Below are 16,769 nucleotides of genomic sequence, written 5' to 3'. Positions count from 1 at the left end.
AAGTAACCATTCCGAGAAATGCCCACCCCCCGCACCCACACCCCCCCCCCAAAAAAAAAGAAAGTAGCAGCCTTCTGGCGTCAATGCGCGCGCGCAAACCCGAGATTCGGCGTTTCGCCGCCCCTGCTGGCCTCCGTTCCGTTTCCTTTCCCGGAAAAGCGATGCGAGCGAAACTGTCATCGAGGGTTACAGCCCGCAGCTGCCTGGCCTCGGGAGTGGGAAGCTGAGGCGGGGAACGAAAGAGTTTTCTGCCTGCGGCAACTGCCGACCAAGAACTGCAAGCCTCGAGAAGGGAAGAAGCGACTCTGGCGGGTGAGCGTCTCCCCGGCTACTTCTAACCCGGCGTTACGTTTTTCGGTGGGCGGAAGGAGCGGCTCGTGGTGAAAACAAGGAACGACGCGGAGGATCAGAGAGCCGCGTTGCTTTCTGCGGGCGAAGCCAAAAGTCAGAGCACGGACCTAACATTCAATTATGATCTTTCTTGGTTAGGTTTTTATTAGCAGCAGTGTAAGTGGAGAAAGAGTACGGATTTCAGTTGTCCTCTTCTTCAGAGGAGACAGCCAAGTGCAGAGCCCCAGCCCACTCCACCTCGTGGTATTGGGATCGAAGTTGGACAGGAAAGGGTTCCGCGTTCTGCACACAAGTATCCAGACTGGAATTTCATTAATTTGAAAAATTTGTCCTCAAAGGTGGACTTTTGCAGCAGGGTTGTTCGTAAATTTGATTATTAAAAATCTGGCCTCAGTAGTTGTGCTTTGGGAGAGCAGAGCCAAGGTAGAGGAGATCCCATCCGCAGATGTGTTTGGCTTTTAAAAAGTAAATAGCGGGTGTACAGATCGACTCCACTTTGGAGCATTGGTGTGGTCCTCTATCCCCATACAGGCTAACCTTCTGGATTGGGCCTTGCTATTTGCTTTGAAAAGTCTGTTAATGTAGTTGCTCTTTGTGTTAATCTCATCTCTTCCAGGTCGACCCTACGGTTCTGCCACATTTCCAGTTATATGCTGCCATTTTCATTTCCTTTCAGTTGGACTAGACTAGACTAGATTAAGACTAGGCTAGACTAGAGCTGGAAGGGACCTTGGTAGTCTTATAGTCCAGCCCCCTGCTCAAGCAGAAGAATCTATATAATTTTAGATAAGTGACTGTCTAGTCTCTTCTCAAAAACCTCCAGTGATGGAACAGCCACAATTTTTGAAGGCAAGTTGTTCCACTGGTTAATTGTCCTCACTATTAGGAAGTTTCTCCTTAATTCCAGGTTGCTTCTCTCTTTGATCAGTTTCCAACCATTGTTTCTTGTCCTGCCCTCTCGTGCCTTGGAGAATAATTTGACCCTCTCTTCTTTGTGGCAGCTTCTCAAATACTGGAATACCGCTATCATGTCACCTCTATTTCATCTTTTCCTAGACTAGCCAAACCCAAATCCCGCAGTCGTTCTTCATATGTCTTAGTCTCCAGGCCTTTGATCATGAATTAAGCAACTCATTCATGATGAACAGGTTGACTGGAGTGTTTTTCCTTAATGCCAAAAATGAAACATGAAATGTCTGTGGAGATGGTGAAATCAATTCCTAAAGAGGAAGAAATAGAAAATGTTCTTTCTAAAAATTTGTTTTGCTTTATCATCAATAAGAGGGCCAGGAAATACACTGTAGTTCTCTTAACTGCTAAAAAACTTCCAGATGGAGGGCTTCTGAACAATGACATGAATAAGGTAGATCAGTTACACATGAAAAATGATGAAATATGGAAACCTTCTGGATTACTATGAATGCAGTAAAAATTACACAATAATTGACTGGAAACACCATAAATACAGGCTGGATTCTTACATTTCATTAAGCCAAAATGCGAATCATTTAGCTTGAACTTAACTTGCTGTCTGAGCCCACCAAATTGCCCCTTATTCAATACAGGTAGATCTTGACATATGACCACAGTGAAAATGAGAACTTCTGTTGCTAAATGATGTCATAAAGTAAGTCACATCCTGTTTTACAACCTTTTTTGCCATGGTTGTTAAGCGATACACATGGTTATATGAACGAGGTGGATGAGTTACACATGGAAAATAATGAAATATGGAAACCCTTTGGTTTCCTATGAATGCAGTAAGAAATTGTACAATATAACCTTTGATTGGAAGTGCCAATCATTCCTAAAACTAATCAACTTGTGATCAGATTTGGAACTTGCTACTATGGTTTAATGAAGTTTGTGCTTCTTGTTTAGGTAGACCCTTGGTGGCAAAACTGAAGTGGCTTAAGTTGGATGCCAGTTCAGTCCTGGACCTACCACTCTTCTTCACTCTGTTAATGACATTGGTAAATAGGTAGCAGAAATGCATACCAAATTTGTAAATGATACAAAAATTAATATACCCCATCTAAGAAAAACTGAAAATGATCTGGGTAAGGTTAGATAAATGGGCTAAAAATAACAACATTGTATTTAATGAGTGTAAAATTCTCGGAAATAAAAATCAAGCCAACAGAGGTAGGATGGGGGGATATTAGGCTTGGTAACGGTATTTGTGAAAAATTCCCTGGAATACTAATTGATTGGAATCTGAGCCAGTTTGTTCTAGTGGTTAAGGCACCAGGCTAGAAAGCGGTATGATGTATCAAATATAATGAGAAAACAATTCCACTATTTTTTGAATTGGTCAGATTCATTTTAAATAGGGGTTCACCAGGATTTTTGTCAACTGCAACACATTCATTTTGGCTCTTGGTAAATATGCATTTTGTTTTCTTCAGAAATGGCCAGCACTGTGACAGAGCATGGAAATGTGAGGATCGTCACTCAAACAGTCCCACAGACAGGCTCTGCGCCAACAGCTGCAGTCAGAGTGGTTGACACTACTTCCGCGGTATCTCAGCTTGCACTAACCCATAAGAAAAAGATCAAGAATACTCTGCTCAATGTGATTGGGGTAAGGCCCTCTAGATTTGTCCAACTAAGCCCAAATTCTGTGAAGGCCTCCACATTTCTCTGTGAGACAACTCAGATCCTCAACGCAGCTTAAGTAAGACTTTTTAACAAACGGAATTATAAGAAGAATCACAGACTCTCTTCATTTTTAAATAATTATGCTAGTGTCTGAAAGGTACACTAAATTTTAGTTCCTTACGTAGAGGGACAGCATGGTTTAATCCTTCCTCTCTCCGTTCCCAAGTTCTATCATAGTAGAACTTATTACCTGGACTGTTACCATCTACATTTTTTGCCTAATCCCTAAATAAGAAGGTTGTACTCCAAAGACATTACAGCTATTTTTGTGTTAATATGCTTTTAGCAGATAGTTTTGCTACTGTATTACTTCTATTGGGATTGTTGGTAACCAGATACAGTATAGAGGAATAACCTTGGATTCCTCGCAAACCTAGAAAATTTTTTGGTTTTGGATAGCCTTGAAGACAAACTCCTAATTTTTAGTATGGCATCCCTAAAAAATTTATTATTGCAAGACCTCTCTTAATGGCTTGATATTTCCTTAACCAATGCTCAAAGTCCACTCTATATTTCGTTTTTTTAAAGTGAGGATTGTATTTTAAAAAGAAAAGGAAAGCCAAAGGAGGAGGAGGTCACTGGATAGCCTCTCTCCAGCTACACCCCTGCAAATCATCTTGAATCTGTGCTGAAATCCCAAGAACATATTTAAGGAGTTAATCATTCACCGATTAGTTGAAACGATGGTAGTGATTTTATTTATGATTCTGAGTTGATTTTCGTCTCCCCCCACTCCCCTTTAATATTGCTGTCTTATCCAAAATACTCTTTCTAATAGAGGAAAAACTCGATTTTGTAGGATATTTCTCATTAAAACCTTTGACCTATTCGGGATCGCACAGTACAAAATACACCTTGGGTCTGTTAAATGTTAATGCTTTAGATATCTAAATATATCACTTATACCCTCTTTCTTTTTTCCTTCAGATCATGCAGATTGCTTTTGGGGTTACCCACGTGAGCTTTGGCATTGCCCTGACAGCTGCTCAAAAAAGCTTCAGCATCACTGTGCTAAGTGGCATTTACTTCTGGATTGGGATCCTGGTAAGCAAACTTTTTGAGAGGCACATATATTCTATATTCAGTCGACAGAAGCTTCTGTAGGGTTCTGTATAGTTTCAGAATCAGGGAGAGATCTAGCAACCACCCCCACCCCCAAATAGACAGTATGTTTGTTCAGCACAAACTTTTCCTGACACCTTTTCCCCCCCCACCCCCAGCTTGGTGCTTTGCAGATATCTTTGAATTCAGTTCTCATAATATCAGTGTTGGTTAGAAAATAGTGAAGTTAAAATCCAATGCAAGCCAAAGACATCAGGTTAAGGCAGGGATACTTTCTTTCACACAGAGGACTTTTTAACTTTCTGAGCCTATTAGGTTTTTGAGCAAATTCAACCGGCATGCCTTAACCTACTCTTAAGGGAAACTGGAACAGGCTTTTTCTCATCTTTCAGTTGCCTTCAACACTTAGTGCTTGAATAAGGAAGTGGGATGTAAATTTCATTAATAAATGTTTAGTTTGATTCTATTGTTCTGTACCAGCCTGCTACCGGCCCTGCAGAAAAGGCAGGGACAACCCCTTTACAAACGGCAAGAGGCTAGAATAAAGCCTGCCAAATTTATTAACATAAAACAGAGCAAGACAAGACACCAACCATGAAACAGGAGCTATGAAACAGGAACTATCCAAGCGGTTGCCTTCAGCAAACCAGCCCTCCCACACATTCCCCTTAAATACAGTTCAGGGCATGGCCTCTCTCTGCCTCCTTCCGAGGTGCCCCATTGCCTTCCTCTGTTTACTCCTGATTGACTGCCTCCTGCGTCGGGCGTCCTTGAACGGCCAGCTGTGGGTCATCTTCATCCACGCTGTCAGGCTCACACAGCTGTGTCTCCGCCGTGACCAAGTGGGAGGGGCCCAGCTGAGGGCTCTGCGGAGCCTCAAGGCCATCATCAGCAAGCTCTTCAACACCCCCCTCCTCCTCCTCTGAGTTGTCCGACCCAACTGCCGAACCCACAGGCTGACCCTGAATCACAACACTTATGAGCACTGGTTCTACAATGTAAAATAGGCTCGCCCTCAAACCTGCTATTTGTTTTCCTTTGCTTCTGTAGCTCTTGATCACCGGGTCTTTGTTGATAGAAGTTGAGAAAAGACAATCTGATCAACTAGTAAGTATATTCCCCAGATTTATCAGTCTGGCTTTGTTTTTCCTCGCTCAGAAGGTAAATTTCAGTACTTGAACAAAAACTAGTTGAATTATACTAATGTATAGAAAAAAGAGAAGGAGGTTTACAACGTGGAAGCAAGACAAAAGTGCTCACAATAGATAATAAAGAAGCGGTAGGTAGTGTAATTTGGAGTTTATAGGCAGGTGCAGAGCCATTTCTCATGGCCAAATTAAAGCATTTCCCATCAACTCTTGCAACTGGCAGAAAATTATGCTGGTATAAAATTTGCTGTCCCCATACTGTAGAGATAAAAAAACTAGCAAATTGTGCTCTCTTCACCTACGACAAATTGGTGGAGTTTGCTCTCACCAAATCACTCTCTTGAAGGCGGGATGACGCTGAGGAGGAGGAGGAGGAAATTTTTGACAAATGGTTAGCCAGCTTTTAAAACTTGGTCACAAATGCTTCGCATGGATGCATTCAAAAGGAGTCTGTCAGTTGATATCCGCTGATCATTGGCATCCTTTTTGATTGCTAAGAAGCACTGAGAAGAATGGGGCTGTGAAATAGTAGAGAGAGAGAGAGAGCTGGTTTCACTACTTCACCATGCTGCTCCCATCCATCCTTGCAGCCCACTAACCAGCTGCTGTTTGGGTTGATCCAGGTCTCTGGGATAGGGATTAAATTATGATTGCTCCAATGAGCTTATGAATGGTATAATTTCTTCCTATTAGTAGAAACCAGGTTGCAGAATTACTGACATGCTATCATTTCATTATTTTAGCTTTTAAGAGGCAAGGAGAGGCAATACGCAGGAGAAAAATAGCCAGATACCAGGTATGGGAGGGAAAGGGGTGGTGTGGGCTATGGAAGATTTTGGGGCAGCTCAGGTCAGGAGAAATGCAACTGGGTGGGCTGGGAAAGGTGTGTGTGTGGGGGGGTCCTTCCTCCTTGTTCCTTCCCCTTTCCCATACCAGCAGACAGGTAAATGGCTGTTGCCAGGGGAGGGGAAGGGAGCAAAGGATTGCAAGTCTGGCTGGGAAACTGTCATAGAATGTTGAAAATGAAGATCATGTGACTGGAGCAGCAGCCCATCAGTACAGCAGCAGCCAGTAGTACTGAAGCAGCCACAACATTCTCAAATTTCATTTGGGAGTCATGACTCCTATATTTTGGATTCATTCTGTAAGTTGGCCCATTCAAAAATTGTTGCCCTATGATGCACCATTTTGCCTGGTTAAAGGCCATGACAACAAGAATTTTAGTACTATATAGACAGGTGCTTCTAAGAGTTACACAAGATGTATAACAACTAACATTTATCTAATATATTGATGTAGGTGAAATCTGCTTTCTTTGCCAACTTGATATTTTGTGCAGCTGGATTGGTTGCAATAGTCCTACATGGTACTGAGATTGCACAAACTGTTAAAGAAGGAAACCCGTGTGACTTGAACCCCAGTTACTACTGCGGAAATTATCATCAGGTAAAATTTCTGGCCTCCCTTCATGTGTACATAGCTGCAACTGAAATGATTCTGACATAGTAAGATTCAGACCTTAAAAGAGTCTTCAACTTGTCTAAATTTGGTATAGATATGAGCCCTGTTCTCCATTATGGGATTTATTTTGTTTCGTTTTGTACTTTTTTGTGTCACTTACAGAACTATAATTAAATTGTGCTACACAGGTATTTTTAACTGGAAATGAACACATTGACTGAGTTAACATATTACATTAAGCCATGATTTCCTTAATGATTTACCATGATTTGATAAGTAAACTGCAAATAAATACACACAACATTCTAAGACACAAATTAGTGTTAACAATTCACAGTGGTTGAGTTCACACAGGATGCTAAGTCAAAATTAAACATTATTTCTGAGTGTGGCCCTTTTTAATCCTAGGCATGGCTGTTGATGGATTATAGATTTTATAGCTTTCTGTCTGGCGTAAATTTTGCCCTGGCGATGGTTCTTAGAACCAAAAATAAAACCTCATTGGCCCTTTTAACTGACTAGTGTGGCCATTGCTTGGTAATAGATTTTATAGTTTTCTGCCTGGCATAAATCTAGCCATGGCGATGGTTCTTAGAACCAGGAAAAAAACCTCATTGGCCCTTTTAAATGACCAGTGTGGCCAGTGCTAATTAATACCTGCAATTAGTGCAGGTTCACATCCCACCAGGCTCAAGGTTGACTCAGCCTTCCATCCTTCCGAGGTAGGTAAAATGAGGACCCAGATTGTTGGGGGCAATAAGCTGACTTTGTAATAATGCCGCTTGGGGGGGGGGAAAGCCCTAATAAGCAGGCATATACATAGAATGAAGGCTATTGCTAAGCACATTGGTTTGTGCTTAAATTGTAAGCTGCCCTGAGTCTTCGGAGAAGGGCGGGATATAAATGAGATTAAAATAAATCCAATTACTGTATTCTTTCTATATTGATTGAGAAACTCATGAAATAATGTCTTGAATTTTGACCTATTCAGCCTTCCCATCTTAGCATTTATTTCTTTTCAACACTTCCCTGTGACATCTCCCTGAATGCAGCTGTAATTTTTGAGTATAAGTATGCATGTATTTTAACACAACAAAAAAATTACACTAGAATTACAAAATGCTCTCTAGTTCATGTACCCATTGCCCATAACATCTGCAATAATATCAATATTTTTGTAATTTGAAAAAATGAAATACTTGTGTATTTATAGTGGGCCCATAAATAGGAAAACTTGAAGTCATTGTAATTAATCTCTAAAGGAACCAGATGCTTGAATATTTTCTGTAAGAAAAGGTTTAGGATTGCTTCACTTATGTTTCCCTTTTTTAGAATCACTGAAAGCATACAGGATTTTTTATGTATGTATGCATAAAATAAAGCTTGTTTGTTGCTAGAAACCTTATCTCATACATACCAGTGCGTATTCAGATCAACATCACAGGCCTGTGTCTCTCACTTCAGAGGACATAAAAGTCAGTCATGGCAATTGTCCTACCAAGAAAGTCAGTCCATCTTCGTATCTGTTATTTTCAAACATGATAAACATCTGGTTTAGGATTATGAGAACTTCTAGGGGCTAGGAAAAGCAAGGATCTAGTGATATACAACATCTCTGGGTTTTCTTTACTGATATCTGCAGCATTAGAATTTGACTGGCTACATTATATTTTGGGTTCTCAAAAAATCCACTGTAGATAAAATTGAAGGGAAGCCAAATAATTCCTCATTTTGGTGGAAACAATTGGAAGGAAACAACTGCAATGTTAAATTCAAGTAAAATACTAAGGGTATCTGAAGAAGCCACTTTACAGCTCCTTAAATTAACTTGAGCAGCTATGTCAACACACATTTTTAAAAACGTATCTATGTTGGTGGGAAGCCCATCTATGTTTGTAGCAATAGTTCTGTTACAATGATGTTATTTTGAATGGTAGGCAATAATTAAGCTGGTTGAAGAATATATTTGAGGCTGTCAAATGGGACAGAGATTAATGGAAGAGGTGCTGACTCCTGCTGGCTATTAAGGTCAGGTCTACTTCAGATGGCAGTGAGGTCTCTGACAAGCAGAAAGAGCAGCTTGTCACCTGGATTATGTCTAGCAGGGTGATTAAAAACGGAATTAATGTGTCAATTTTCTTATCATATTATAGTATAACAACACAGAAACTATTATAAGGAAGCACTGTTTTGCTGTCAGATCAGTCTGGAAGAATAATTATATTGAAGATCTGTGCAACAGTGCTGCCTGCACTGTTCAGTTGCTAGCTTAAAGAAAAGATCTCTTTGAAGGGAGGGAGGTGCATCCTGACTGTTTACTGTTTCTTCAGTCTTCATCATCATAATTTGCTCCATAGTTTTGTAGCCAGAATAAAATGGGAAAGCTAGAAATACAAGGAAGAAGTAAAATAAAAAGAAACTAAAATCCCTGGGAAAGCAAAGGAGCCTATTGCGGTCACTAGGCCACTGTGGAGAAAAAGAAGGACCCCTGCCTTTCTTCGTAAGGGAAGGATAAGACCTGGGTGAATGAAGCCATTTCATTCCATGCTGTTCTGTACCAGCCTGCTACTGGCCCTGCAGAAAAGGCAGGGACAACCCCTTTACAAACGGCAAGAGGCTGGAATTAAGCCTGCCAAATTTATTAACATAAAACAGAGCAAAACAAGACACCAACCATGAAACAAGAGCTATGAAACAGGAACTAATCAAGCGGTTGCCTTCAGCAAACCAGCCCTCCCACGCATTCCCCTTTTATACAGTTCAGGGCGTGGCTTCTCTCTGCCTCCTTCCGAGGTGCCCCATTGCCTTCCTCTGTTTACTCCTGATTGACGGCCTCCTGCGTCGGGCATCCTTGAACAGGGCCAGCTGTGGGTCATCTTCATCCACGCTGTCAGGCTCACACAGCTGGGTCTCCGTCGTGACCAGGTGGGAGGGGCCTGGCTGAGGGCTCTCATCAGCAAGATCTTCAACCCCCTCAGCAAGCTCTTCAACACCCCCCTCCTCCTCTGAGTCGTCCGACCCAACTGCCGAACCCACAGGCTGACCCTGAATCACAACACATGCCCACCTTGGCTATTCAAGGAAGGTGGTGCCCTAGGTGCTGCCCTAGTCTGAAAAAGATCTTGTCTTGAGTGCTAAGGATGAAGCTGAGGCAAGCAGAAGCCCATCTCCTCGTGCTTCCTAACTGAGGACCACAGTAGGTGACTCCTGTAGCCTTCACCTGTACCCCACTTTTTATTTCAGAGAAGCACAGGCCGTACTCCTGAGTGAGGTGGTACAAAAAAGAGCAAATAAGCACCAAGTTATCAACATATACTAAGTTAAAACTAAGATTATATTAAGTGTAACTAAATTTAAAAAAAATTAAATAATTGAGTAATATTTGGGTTCTAAGTTAGTTAACTGCTCTTCACTTCACTGATATATGATTTCTTGTAGTCCCAAACAACTATAATGATAATGTTTTCAATTCTATGGTTTATATAACAGAGGAATTTACAGTCAGGTGGAGTGGTGACGATCATCACAATTGTATGTGGTTTTCCCCACAGATTTTATCGTTTGGCCTGAACTCCGTGTTCATCATTTTTGTGCTTCTTGAAGTATCCTTAGCTGTCACGGCTGCAATTAGGCTCAAGACTCAAAAGCAACAGAGCTATCAACCAATGGTGAGGATAAAAACCCAACTAGCTTGTCTATCTTACTTTTGTCTGGGTTACTGATGTAGCAAATGTAGTCTTAAACCAGGAGCTTTGAGGGCTACAGTATATAAAGGAGAGCCATGTTAATCAAGGAGCTAGATAAACTTTAAGGGACGCGGTGGCTCAGTGGGTTAGGACGCTGAGCTTGTCGATCAGAAGGTCGGCAGTTTGGCGGGTCGAATCCCGAGTGCCGCGTAACAGAGTGAGCGCCTGTTACTCGTCCCAGCTTCTGCCCACCTAGCAGTTCAAAAGCACGTAAAAATGCAAGTAGAAAAATAGGGACCGCTACGTTGGGAAGGTAACAGCGTTCCGTGCGCCTTTGGCGTCTAGTCATGCCGGCCACATGACCACGGAGACGTCCTCGGACAAGCGCTGGCTCTTCGGCTTTGAAACGGAGATGAGCACCGGCCCCTAGAGTCGGAAACGACTAGCACGCATGTGCGGGGGAACCTTTACCTTTACCTTTAGATAAACTTTGTTATCATGGAGAGATCCAATGTAAATACTAAGGAAAAAATTCCTGACAGTGAGAATGATTAATCAGTGGAACAGCTTGCCTCCAGAAGTTGTGGGTGCTCCAACACTGGAGGTTATTAAGAAGAGGTTGGACAGCCATGTGACTGAAATGGTATAGGGTTTCCTGCTTCAGCAGAGACTTTGGAGTAGAAGACCTCCAAGGTCCCTTCCAATTCTGTTGGAATTCTGTATAATCCATAGTAGCAAAAAAAATAATCAGAAGAGTTTGATAGTATCTTTCCCATCTAACAAATATTATTAAATCCACATCACTCTATATACATGATGAAGTAAGCCACAGCTCATGAAAGCTTATGCCCATAACAAAATTTGTTAGTTGGAAAAAGTGCACCAGAGCTTCCTACTGGTTTTCAGGCTCTGAGGACTTTCAAATCCTGAACCTCCTCCTGTTACTATTTAGAGATTTCCAGGTTTTCTCCAGGCATTTTGATTCTACTATTTTGGGAATTGTGCAGAAAAATGAACTTGTTATTCTTGAGCAATTAAGTGGTTAAAGGCCTTTATATTTGCTAGATTAATCTTTATTGTGTGTGTTTTCCAGACATCATGAAGACAAGTGGTTTCTCCTCTCCTGTCACACAATGCTGAATATTTACTCTTGCTGCCTCCTTGGCTTATAGCTATATGAGTGTGAGCTTCCTACCATCTCTTTACTTTTTCAGTAAAGGTTCCCTTCCCTTGCTAAATCCCAAAAGTCTCCACCTAGAAATGGAAAACAAGTTTGTTTATGATGAGCTTCTCCTATATACCATAGGAAAGCCACAAGTCTATCCCAAATACAAGGCCTGTTACACTCCCTGCATTATGAAATATCCTCTGTAGTTTCATCAACTTGCATATCCTGACAAACACCAATCTTGATGTGTGCTAGGGGTTCTCAGTGTAGATTCTATCATAGCTCTGCCATCATTCCCTTTCATCTGTAACTTTTCGAGGTCTTCATGAAGAAGAGACAGATAATCTGCAAGTGATCCCCCTCCCTGCAATAAGAGGTCATTTGTTTGGAATCGCCTAAAATTTGTATATTTTCATCTGTGTGTTTGTATGAGAGAGAGATTTCGCCAAGTAGGCTTTCTGAGTTTTTTCAACATTTTTCTTTTTTATAAATAACTATTAAAATTTTAAGATGACAGAAACTATCAAGAACTAATATTAGAATAAAAAGAAAGAAAAGAAATAAGAACGGGAAAAAGTGCAGAAAAGAAATATAATTTCTGATTTTTTTACAGCAGCTATATTTGCTATGTATGCACATTAAGCTTTTACCCTATAGTTACAACACTGTTTACATTTTTATAACTACTTTGTAATCATCAAAACAATGTATCGTAATTTCATCTTTTTTTAGTTTCACACAAAAGGTCAATAAAGGTTTCCGATCAGCACTGAACTATACTATAATGAAAGGCATTGATTAGGAGTCAGAAAAATGGTTAGCGTTTGTACTGAAAGCAGAGAGAGCTGTTCCGCTAAATTAATTTATTTTTGTTGCCCTGGGGTTTAGTTTTACTTTAGTTTATTAAAAATAATAAAAGAGAATGGGAAATATGTTACCAACTAATTAGCAGTGATGTGTTGCCTTGAGGAAAAAAGACCACCCCTGCCAAAGGAGGAATCATTCAATTCATGGCACTGAAGCAACCAGTGAGGAGCTTGAATTGAATTTCTTAAACCCTGACCATACTGTGATGTCATACAGAATTATTTCCAAAGCCAAAAGAAACAAGTGATTATGGGCCAATTTATGCATTCAGCAAAAAAGTAATTGCCTAAACACTTCTCTTGCCCCACTATCTGTAGCAAAGGTTTAGTATTTCATCCTAATGAATACATTAAATGGCCCACAGATCCAAAATAACCACTCAGACTGATAATGTCTATTTTTATCAGATCATTTTTTCTGCTGTTTCACAAAGACTTAGTTGTTTTGTCTTCACAAACTATTTCCATATGAAATGCTTACTTTTTCATTTATCAGTTTTAGAGAAACTTTTGTGCCTGCCCATGTTTAAATTTCACAGTTGATATATACAAAGGTAATGCCAGGCCTAAAAACTAAGAACGACACACAGTGATTCTTCCAAGCTGAGTTCTTTAGTATTTCATACCTATAGACAGAATCTTGCCAGACTGAGCACGCTACTGTTTGTATCTACTATATACTCTGTGAATGATTAGGGAATGGCTGTTTTTACCCTCTTTCTCTCACACATAATATTTGGACTGAGTTGCCTCTTACACCTCTGGACTGCATCCTTGACCTCCTAGATCTCGTGAGATCTATCGCAAGCATTTTAATACAGGTAAAATGACCTTATTACGTTTACAGCTTTTCCTGTAAAGCTGTGAAACGAAGAGCCATTTCACCAAGCAATCTGTGCTTCAACTCAAAATCATCATGAATTTTAGGGGGGTTGTGTAGGCCTTTTTCATAATAAGACAGGTCCCAGAGTGACTGGGATGTAGTGTTTGAGTAAACATTGTGAGTGCCTCCATTTCTACTGTTTGGTTTTTTTTAACATAGTAATGGGTGCTCCTTGTAATGGAAACAAGTGCCTTTAGTTTTCTAAACTATGTAAATATGACTTGCCATGTTACCATGTCATTGATAGTTGCATTGAAATAACTATTCTTAACAGTTGCATTAATACTACTGTACTTTGGAGAATGTATGTTAACATCTGTATAATTATCAGAAATATTTCTTGTACTTAATGTAAGTCAATTTTCTAATCCCTTATTGAGATTATTCAAAGATCCAGCTCTGAAAGGAAAAAAAACATGATTTATGGAATGTGTGCTTGCACTTGTAACACTTGCTGGGAATACTGTAAATTAAATAATCTTTTCCCAGGTTTATATCAGTTATGGAGGGCAGCAGCAGAAAACAGTGAAAGATACACTTGCTTTAAGATAATTCCCAGCAGGTAGCTCTGTACATGCTGTATAAAGTAATCTCCTGGGCATTTTTGAATTGCGATCTCTATGCAGTCCTATGTTTTTATATACTGTTTCTGAATAATTGCATTATATTCAGTGTTTGTTTGGGGTTTTTTTATTCAGATTACATAACCAAATACCGTAGTGTGAGTAAGTGTGCTAATAAAAGGTAAACATTTCCTTAGGATTTTTTTTTCTCTATGCAAGCTCATGTTCTGATAATTCCTGTTATAGCCAGCAGATCCACAATATGATGAAATCTGGTGTTACAGAATACACCTAAGTCTTGAAAGGCAATCCATATCCTCTTGTTTCTTCATAGAGACAGCTTTAAGTAAAATAATATCCCAATTATATTAATCATAATAGTTCAAATATAAAAGAGCAGATATATAAAAGCCTCCTTTATAATGAAGGAGTCTTGTAATGAATCATATTGAAGAGAAAATGGAGCCTATTTTAAGCCCATTTGAAATCCTAACCCAGGGTAGTAGATGCAGGGCTTACTTGCCCCCATGGTATCTAGATGAACAGGCTATTGATGCTTTTTTTCCACACTGCACAGCATCTCCAGCAAGATGTAAGGGGGAAAAAGCTAGAACTTTCAGAGGTTAATTGTAAGCAATTTTCACTTTTATTTTCAAGCTAGGTCAACAGGGATTACCTCAAATTGGATTCCAGGTTTGGGGTAGATCACAGGTAACTTGTTAACATCTGCTTGTTAGGTTCACATAGCTTGCAGCTTTTGAGGACCTCGAGAGGGTATATACAGAGATGAGGCAGTCATCCATTTGTTTAATTCTTGCCTTTCCTAGTTGGCCAGTCTAGTTCAGGCATCAAGATTAAGACAGGCAACCAATATCTCCATCTGAATGTGGAATATGTTCCTAACTGCTCAAAAGAGGTAGATATAAGAATATGAAAATATGTGGAAAAGAGAGATTTTTTAATAATAATTACAGGCCAATTTTAAATCTTCTATTCTTGGGTATGATGATTGAGACTGTAGGAACCCCAAAGTTCTGTATACTGTTTTAACAACTTATGAAAGCATTCAGTATGCTGGAGAAATTTGCTGCTTCTCTACCCCAAGAGTGCAATCAGTACCCATTAAATTAGCTTTAATGGGATGAGAGAAGACACCTTATGTTAACTCAATCATTAAGTTAACATACCAAGGCAGAATATCAGCAGATAACCCAAATCTGCAAAGATGAAGTCAGGAAAGCAAAAGGCTCAGAATGAACAAAGATTTGGAACAAAAGTCAAAGATAATAAAAAAAAGTTTCTTTCAACATATAAATAATAAAAAAGTAAACAGTCCACTAAAGAGAGAACATGGCAGGGACGTAACAGGCAGTAGAGAGAAAGCAGAGCTGCTTAACTCATTCCTTACATCAGTCTTCACATAAAAAGAAACTATAGCCCAACCTATCAAAAATATAACCGTAAAAGACCGACTAGAAATAAAAATTAAAATAAGCAAGAAAATGATGGGGACACCTGTTTGATCTTGATGAATATAAATCACCAAGACCTGACAGATTACATTCCAGAGTTCTGAAGGGGTTGGCAGTTGTTATCTAAGAACCCTTGTACCATATCTTTCAAAAATCCTGGAACAACGGGGAAATTCCTGAGAATTGTATAAAAGAGCTGGTGTGTTTCCCATCTTCAAAAAAGGAAAAAAAAAACCCAGACCATGGAAAATAGACCAATCAGCCTAACACCAATACCTGGGAAGGTACTAGAAATGTTCATAAAAAAACAGATCTGCAAACATCTAGAAACAAAATAACTAGAAGCCAGCATGGGTTTGTTAAAAACCATGCCAAATCAATCTTATTTCTGACAAATCATAACTTGCTGTTCAGTGACTCATTCAGGCAATTGCCTCTCCTGTTAATTAATCTGACCAATTACTTGCAGAGAAGAGCAACAAAGATGATCAGGGAACTGGAGGCTAAAATATATAAAGAACAGTTGCTGGAATTGGGTATGTCTAGTTTAATGGGGGGAAAAGGACTAGGGGTGACATGATAGCAGTGTTCCAAAATCTCAGGGGCTGCCACAAAGAAGAGGGAGTCAAGCTCCAAAGCACCTGAGGGCAGGTCAAGAAGCAATAGATGGAAACTAATCAAGGAGAGAAGCAACTTAGAACTAAGAAGAAATTTCCTGATGGTTAGAACTATGTAATCAATGGAACAACTTGCCTTCAGAAGTTGTGAATGCTCCAACACTGGAAGTTTTTACGAAGAGATTAGACAACCATTTGTCTGAAATAGTATAGGGTTTCCTGGCTAAACGGGGTTGGACTAGAAGACCTCCAAGGTCCCTTCCAACTCTGGCGATCCCCAGGGGGAGGGCCTTCTCTGTGGGAGCACCAGCCCTTTGGAACCAACTCCCCCTTGAGCTTCGGATGGCCCCGGACCTCCGGTCCTTCCGCCGCGACCTCAAAACTTTTCCATCAGGCTGACCTGGATTGATGATGGGTTTTTAAATATGTTTTAATTTTTAAATTTTTAACTGTGTAGTTAATTTATTTTGGGGCTGTTATTTAATTCTTTTTTAATTTTTATACTGTTTTTTTTTATTGTTGTTAGCCGCCCTGAGTCCTTCGGGAGATAGGGCGGCATATAAGTCCCAAAAATAAATAAATAAACTCTGTTATTCTGTTCTGTTCTGTTTAAATCAATGAAAAACACATTTCTGAAGATTCCCTTTACCAGAAGCATGATTAAAGGTTCTCAAGGAAATGGTAATGATATGGAATTTAGTTTTTTTTATTTTGATTGCATTATTTTATATTCTATTTTTAATATGTAAGACAACTTTAGATTGATATAAACAAAGATAGGTTTAAAATATCCAAAGTAAATTAAAAGATACTTCTAGTTATCTTAATAAC

The 16,769-nt window shown here is 39.8% G+C and overlaps 1 protein-coding gene across 1 annotated transcript; it reads left to right on the top strand.

Moving 5' to 3' along the window:
- Window positions 1-75: 75 nt before the first annotated feature.
- Window positions 76-14,040, top strand: LOC308659103 (membrane-spanning 4-domains subfamily A member 12-like). The gene is made up of 7 exons (XM_081312503.1): window positions 76-312; window positions 2,760-2,935; window positions 3,940-4,056; window positions 5,125-5,181; window positions 6,522-6,668; window positions 10,235-10,351; window positions 11,463-14,040. Exons 2-7 carry the CDS (start codon window positions 2,762-2,764, stop codon window positions 11,469-11,471), a joined length of 621 nt encoding a protein of 206 aa, XP_081168629.1. The 5' UTR covers window positions 76-312; window positions 2,760-2,761; the 3' UTR covers window positions 11,472-14,040.
- Window positions 14,041-16,769: the final 2,729 nt, after the last annotated feature.

The sequence above is a fragment of the Vipera berus genome (genome assembly GCF_964194415.1).
Source record: "Vipera berus genome assembly, chromosome: 1".
Lineage (NCBI taxonomy): Eukaryota > Metazoa > Chordata > Lepidosauria > Squamata > Viperidae > Vipera > Vipera berus.
This window is presented reverse-complemented; position numbering and strand designations above follow the sequence as displayed.

Bases quoted from the DNA above. Each gene is read 5' to 3' on its own strand.
- LOC308659103 (XM_081312503.1), top strand. From the start codon at position 2,762: ATGGCCAGCACTGTGACAGAGCATGGAAATGTGAGGATCGTCACTCAA. The intron at 2,936-3,939 runs GTAAGGCCCTCT...TTTTTCCTTCAG, and splicing joins CTCTGCTCAATGTGATTGGG to ATCATGCAGATTGCTTTTGG. The intron at 5,182-6,521 runs GTAAGTATATTC...ATATTGATGTAG, and splicing joins AAAGACAATCTGATCAACTA to GTGAAATCTGCTTTCTTTGC.